The sequence below is a fragment of the Ammodytes marinus genome, assembly GCF_949987685.1.
Source record: "Ammodytes marinus genome assembly, chromosome: 10".
In the NCBI taxonomy this organism is placed as follows: domain Eukaryota; kingdom Metazoa; phylum Chordata; class Actinopteri; order Uranoscopiformes; family Ammodytidae; genus Ammodytes; species Ammodytes marinus.
Genome location: NC_137214.1, coordinates 2,920,439 through 2,927,708, shown reverse-complemented (window position 1 = coordinate 2,927,708; position 7,270 = coordinate 2,920,439). Strand labels below are relative to the sequence as shown.

The 7,270-nt window shown below is 39.1% G+C and overlaps 1 protein-coding gene across 1 annotated transcript; it reads right to left on the bottom strand.

The window, feature by feature from the left end:
- Nucleotides 1-797: 797 nt before the first annotated feature.
- LOC307256307 (uncharacterized protein) lies at nt 798-4,335 on the bottom strand. Its single transcript, XM_080035222.1, has 9 exons — nt 4,210-4,335; nt 4,024-4,117; nt 3,574-3,918; nt 3,334-3,451; nt 3,164-3,255; nt 2,947-3,061; nt 1,451-1,720; nt 1,123-1,299; nt 798-1,032 (listed from the first exon to the last, which is right to left on the bottom strand). The coding sequence occupies exons 1-9, from the start codon at nt 4,320-4,322 to the stop codon at nt 809-811; spliced, it is 1,548 nt and encodes a 515-aa protein (XP_079891348.1). The 5' UTR covers nt 4,323-4,335; the 3' UTR covers nt 798-808.
- Between the last annotated feature and the right edge of the window lie 2,935 nt (nt 4,336-7,270).

Sequence of the window (7,270 nt, the reverse complement as noted above, 5' to 3'; positions counted from 1 at the left end):
AATCATATAATCATAAAATCAAATAAAATCATAAAATAAATCAAACATAAAATCCTAGAATAGTAACATCATAAAGTGCCAAGATAAAGTGCTATGTGGTCAACAGCAAACAATCAATAGCAGCAAAATAAAGTGCAGAGTGCCGTTAGCAGCAATGCCCACAACAGCAACAATATAGGCAATGGAACTGAAATATCAGGGTCTAGTTTAGATGAGAATTTGGCAATTCAATACCAGATGACACTGTTTAAATACAAATAAACACATATTTAATGCTTGCAAGCATGAGTGATTACAACACTCAATGGGACTGAAATAATGACTGAAGAAAGGCAGTCTTTCAGTAAATATAGCAAATTCCATTAATGCAAAAACCTCATCTTACCTAAGAGTTTTCCAGGGTGAACATAGTGAGTCATAACAAACATGTTAAAGCCATATTTTATGTTCGTTTAAAAATCCATTTTATTTGATGAATTCCTATTTGATTCAAGGGATGTTTATGTTTTATTCTTAGTTATTTAAATGTTAGATTTATGTTGTATTAATTGGAGGTATAGCTTAATTAGAGGCAGCCGGCAGAGAGTGGGTGGGGTCCCCAAGCCAGGTGAAGAGCCAGTAACTGAGCCATTGACAGGCTGGAACAGGGGGAATAGACTCTCAGTGCGTTTACATGCAGACTCATAATTGGGTAAATAAACGTATAAGACTTCAACAGGACTTTAAAAATGCATGTCAACACCTTTATCCGATCTACTTCGCACACAAATCGGCACATTAACGGACAAACGAAGTTGGATAAGAACACCTAGACAACTGTCCAATCATCCAAAATGTCAGAGTCAGAGTCACTGTCGGAGTAGTCCTCGTCATTGTCCAGGAAGTTGATTATATGGGCCCCCTCTGCTCCAGTCAACACCTGGAGGTAGCAGTGTCTCGCGTTTGCCATCATTTCTGTTATGAAGTGCAGTTTCCTCTTTATCATGCAATGTAGACCAGTCAACCCGTCCTCAGCAAGGCCCCAAGGTGAATCTTGAATGTTATAAGAGAAAGCCAGTATTAGTAAAATCATCACCTGTCTTTGATGTTTACATAAATGTGATATAAAAGTTAAAAACATACGTTCCGTTGTAGCTCTTGAAACAAGGCAGGACAGCTCTTTTAGGGAGTCAGCACGATTCCCAAGAGACCTCCAGTGCTGATTCATCTCCCTCTGAAGGATAGTTCTCTCCTCCTGAATTCTTCTCCCTGCCATGACCAGGTCAAACGCTCTCCTCTTGGTCCGAAGGTCAACAGAGTCTGAAAAGCATTTATAAAAAAAACATTAACTCATATTCATGAAAGCTGAGCATTCATCCAAGAAGTGATATGGAGATCGATTGGAGGCATTAGAGGTGTGCCAAATTTGCTGGAAGTATTCAACATTGAATTATGCAACTGGTGAACCTACCACTGTGTGGTAGCTGCCATGGCCAAGCTGTCTCTCCAGACAGAATTGTTTCAAAGCAGAGAGTTTCTGTGCTCGGAACCGTTTTGTTGTAGTTCTCCACCACCGAACTCAGCAACTCTTTCTCTCCCCGGATCTTGCGGCGGATCCTGGCACGCCCTTTGTTACTGTCGCAGTCTCTGTAGAGACGCTGCGACCGTCTCTTTATACTGGCAACCAGCACCTCAACCCTGCTGGCCAAGGCGGCAACATCTGTAGTGTTGATGGTTGTTGCTGTAGAGAAAATCTGCGTTACATTTAAAGTGACTTCTAATAGCGGTTTAATTTGAATGAATGCTTCATAAAGACTAGGTAGAATGTTACCAGAAGGTTATATCGCTAAGTCTGAAACTCAAACAGTGAATGTTTGAATCATTATGGCTTATTGACTCCTTACACTTAATGTTGGGAAGACTGTTACAATGTACTTTTCAAATAGGTGCAAATGTAAAGATTGTCCTGACATTTATGTTAATGGACAAACAATTAAAAATGTGGAAGAATTTAAGTACTTAGGTGTCACTTCATCCAAAACTAAATTTCAAAAAGCATATAAAAAAGGGTGAGTGACACAATCAAATTTAATCTGGCAAACTATCGATTCATAAGAAACTCTCTTACAGTTGAGGCATCAAACACCTATCTGAATGCTATGATTCTTTCCCATTTTTCCTTCTATATGACAAGTTGTTCTCAAGCAGGTAAAACAACCTTGAGACCACTTGAATCATTATATAAAAATGCTCTTAAAATGCATGATAAAAAAAACTTGTCAATATCACCACTGCAAAATCCTGGATAAACACAATCTCCTTAATTTTTTAAATCATACACAATGCTGCACCTCCTCCCTTAAGGAACATTCTGACACTGGGCTCAGAATTCTCAGCACGAGCAACCAGGTCAACAACTAGGGGAGAATGCAGAATCCCACAACGCAGAACTACATTTGGAAAGCCGTCCTTCTCTTTTATAGGGATAAAACAATGGAACAGTCCCCCAACAGATCTTATAAAAAATTATTTCCAAGCTTTCTCCCGTGTGACAAAGGTTTGGTTGCTCACGCAACAGACCTGCACACACTTAAAGAATGTTGTAGTGCTAGTAGGATAGGGGTATATTTTTTATTAAATATGTAATGTAGTGCTTTTCATAAACTTTTTTTATCATATGTATTTATATATCATTGTATCTTGTTATCCTTTTAATGTTTAATCCCATGTCTAGATATTATTGTGTCTTGTTTAGTACTTTTTATTGTTCTTACCTGCCCAGGGACTACAGGTGGAAAATAGCAGTTTGCTAAAACCTGGTACAATGCATCTCTCCTTGCTCTAAACAAGGTTAATGTTTCTTTTGTACATTGTCCCTGTTCAAATAAAGTTACATTACATTAATACAATACATACATGTCTGTCTGAAACTCTGTGCTTACAAAACTCCAGTTATAATTTCCTCACCATCTGCCCAATCCGTCACATCACTGACCCAGTCATCCATCTGGCTCTCCGTGACGTCCAACTCAGACTTCATGGACTCCATGTTTCGCCTTTGGGCATCCAGAGCTTTTGCGGTCTACAAATGACAAACAAATTAGAGTAAATAAAATAATTAAGTAAATTCAGTGTACAGCCTCAATTTCTGCTAATAATAATAATAAAAAAAAGATGTTAATACTTTCAGATATCTGCGAGACAGTGAGGTGGCCAAGTTGTCGGTCTTTTGCTGATTCCAGCGCATGGCCAAGAGGGTGAGCATGTCTGTGCGTCCTGCAGCATAAAATGATGTTATCTGTGTTAAATGTGGCTTATTTATTGTACCTATGTTGATACTTTATAGCCATTCACCTGCTTTCGACATGTGCTTGGTGGTCACTGCTATCCGAGAGAGGAAGGCATTGACCTGCTCTACCTCCTCCCCTAGTGTCAATCCAGCCCCCTCCTGATAGGCACCACTCCATTTGACCTGTTAAAAATACATTAAAAAACAAAGCATGTTATGACTTGTCAATGTTAACGTGGAAGTGTGATTATTCACAAAGTGATTCTTTCACAAAGTGATTCTTTCACATGGTAATGATTACTTACCTCACATTTGAAATCGTGGGCTTTGGCATGGAAAACTGAAAGAAAAGGCCTCATGCCAAGCAGATGCTGCAGCTCTGGGCAGCTTCTTGCAACTTTATTTAGGTAGGGCCAGTATTTGCAGGTGACATCCATGCAAAAAAAGGTTGGCTTGAGGGTGGCCAGCTTCTGTTGTATGTACAGGGGATATGCAAAAATTTCTCCCCTGTACATATTGAGGGCAGATAGGAGCACCCCATGGCGACACACGGCAAGCTCCAGTCCCTCTTCATCCAACTTGCTGGCAGATTTTTGTGAGGTCTCTCGAGCCGCCGACCATTCTCCCCCACAAACACCTCTTCCGGACACCTACAATATAAAAATTGAAAATGGTCCAAAGAGTTACCTAAAAACAAAAAACTCTTAAATAGGAGATTGTATTCATGTTTATATAATCATAGTCTGCAATATTACATGTTTGGTTGTGGTGTGAATGTAGTTCACAAATGTTGTGACGTCGTCATCCTTCTCGATGAAGATGCCATCAAAAATGGCCTGTTCCTCAGACCTAAATAAAAAACAGGTTAATTGGTGCATATTAGGAGACTTAACTTTTGTCATTAGTTCAAACACTGACATTTTATAAACAATGTATAGTACCTAGCTGCATTCTTAAAGCGGTAATGCTTGCGGTTTCCATCCACGGAAACCGCAAGCATATCCGGGCTGCACGCAGGACAGGTGAATGGCTCCTCCTTACATATGCTGTCCATTTCGTATTTTACAGCCTCCCACTCAAAAAAGCTTTTTGAGAAGGTGTCAGCTGAGATCTTCCCAGTCTGTCTCAAAAAAACAACATCAAGAGCTTATGAGATTTTTAAGCAGCATACAATACATTAAAAAAGACGGATAACTTCAATACTCACACGGCCAAAGCGGATAGTTCTCTGATCTAACATTTTTAAAAATGCCTGACAGGACAATCCAGGAGCTGCCATTTTAATTTCTTCAAACGAAGCAAACACATCTGTTTCGTAAATGGTGGCAAAGTTCAGGGTAGCTGGCCAGTAGTCACTTCTAAGAATGTCATCAACACCAGCAGTCCATGTGGCTTTGCACATTTCACATGATAACTCAGGCATGCTGAGCTCATGTCGCCCTTAAAAAACAAAAACTAATATGAAAAGGAATTCCACACTTATATTTATGACATACAAAGCTATCACAAACATGTGGCAGTTGTTGAGAAGGGATTGCTATTATTAAAAATAAACTTTTTCAAACAGGATAAAAGTTCTACACGTTCTCACCATTCATTGTGATCACAGCCAAAGCTTTTCCTGGTTTGAGCCTGAGTGCCTCTTTCGGACAACCACAGATTTGGAGAGGGATCTCCACAGGTACATACCGCACTAAAATAAATCAAAGGAAAAAAAAAGAATTAGGAATCATTTGTATCGACAGGGAAATACAACATTGTACCCAAGTGATAAAAAGTATACTAAGTAAGCTTCTAAAAAAGTATACTTAGTATAATTTAAATGGGTAATATATTTTAAAATTGTGTTCAATTGAAATTCTAAAATAATTAAATATCGTTTTGTAGGAGACTATCAAGTCTATGGAAATATCTGTTTGAAGTTACTCTGCCGTCTGTCCACATCAAAATGACAGAGAGCGCATATACTCTCTAATGATGTGTGATACCTTAAATTGGAAAATATGGCTAAATATGAACTAGATACATAGTTATATTTATTGAAAATACAAAGGCGGAATTCACACACACACACACACACGCACGCACGCACACACCTGTTGGAAATAACAAAAACGTGTTCTTTAACTAGAAATGTGAGGGAAAACTAACAGGAGAAAGTTGTCTATTTCAAGCCTATATTAATACTGTTATTTTGTACTTAAAATACATTGTACAGAACTTACCACACTGGCAAAGGGCCCTATTCTGTACAGCAGTTGTTGGGGGCAAAGGCTGGAAAAAACCTCGAATACTGGCATCTCGGTTGTGAAGGGGGTGTCTGGTGTGCATGATGACGTCGCACTCCGCACAGAATAAGGGGCGTGGTCGACAATCGTGACAACGAACAACAGCTAAATTGCGCCAACACTGTTGGCAGTTTCAGTTTCCCACATTTTGTTGTGCCAGTGCGGTATTAACCAGACGAGGTCTCGCTGCCTTCCAGCTCTCTGAAGAAACAGTTTTTCTTGTGCTCCAGTTTAGGGAAGCAGAAAGAGAAGCTAGTGGGGTTGGTGATTCCACCTCATCTCCTGTTGCATCGCTCAGGGATTGCTGGAGATCTCGTAGAAACCCATCTGTTAAAATAGTACAAAAGAGTTAAAACAGTTTATATTTAAACTGTCACGGTATGGAAAGGCTGTAAAAGGTGAAATTACCATTACCATGTTCATAAAACCTGCACATTTGTATAAAAATACAAACATGGATTTTACATCTTAACTCTGTATCACATACATCATACTGATACAAGTAAGAATTTCTGAACATTAATTAATGTTCACCAATTATTGGGAGAAACAAAATTGCATACCAACATTATCAGGAGCAAAGACCACCTCAGAGATTGGGTCAGGAGCATTTCTGTTTGGATGATGCTTCTGACTGGAACCAGCTGTAACAGAATAAAAAACCGACAATAATTTATACCATTTCTATTTTTATTTAATTAATCACTACACTACAGGCAAATTTGAGCCTGCTCAACAGAGTATCGTCGCACACCGTCACTGTTAAGCATTTATCTAGATTTGACTGTAGAAGCGACAAGTACACTTTTTTGATATTTGATATAATATTACGGCTGGAAAGGGGTAGAAAGATAAATGTATTCGGTTTGCAAATGAGTTATCTAAATATTGGTTCTGGTTTGCCTCCGCTGATACCATACATATCAAGCTTTAGGTTTTCCTTGATTTGAGCGGGCCTAATATCTGGGATCTTTAAAACATCATGAATGCAAAAACAATACTGACCCTGATTGGACTGATTCCTAGTTGATCGTGGTCTTGCATGAATTAAGTGTCCGTCACTGGTTCTCTTCTTCCACCTCACGGTTGGCAGAGTTGCCAGCGGTGCTGCTGCTGCTGCTTGCTCATTCTGCAGCTTACTTATCAGGTCATCAACCCCTTGGAAGACATCATTGACCTCTTGCTGATCAACCATGTTATCCACACTCGCAAACAGATTCTGGAGTTCTGAATCACTCATGGTGAAGGGCACAGACAGACAGACAGACAGACAGACAGACAGACAGACAGGCAACAGATAGTTGGACAGATATTACAAACACAAGGGTAAGCACAGTAAAAGAGCGAGAGAGAGAGAGCGAGAGAGAGAAATGCTTACAAGTACAACACTGCAAGGACAGGTAGACAAGACAGATGTGGCTCTTAAAAGTGCCTTTGGGTTGTGGTTTTAGAAAAACTATGGGTTGGTTTGGATGACAATCTGCAGGACCTGTTGAGAGAGCAGAACATAAATTGATAAACTCAAAACTATACAACCAGTGCATTTGACACCAGTGTTTTTAAATGTGCCATCTATAAAATCAATTTTTTTTTCCACAAACCAATATTTTTTTTTGCTCATGTGACGTAGGTACATGAAAATACATTACATCTGAAGATTATGTATTTATTTAATTGTATTCCAATAATTGAAAAATAAAGGTAACATTATTGT

Bases quoted from the DNA above. Each gene is read 5' to 3' on its own strand.
- LOC307256307 (XM_080035222.1), bottom strand. From the start codon at position 4,322: ATGGACAGCATATGTAAGGAGGAGCCATTCACCTGTCCTGCGTGCAGC. The intron at 4,118-4,209 runs GTACTATACATT...TTTTTTATTTAG, and splicing joins CGCTTTAAGAATGCAGCTAG to GTCTGAGGAACAGGCCATTT. The intron at 3,919-4,023 runs GTAATATTGCAG...TTTATATTGTAG, and splicing joins TTCACACCACAACCAAACAT to GTGTCCGGAAGAGGTGTTTG.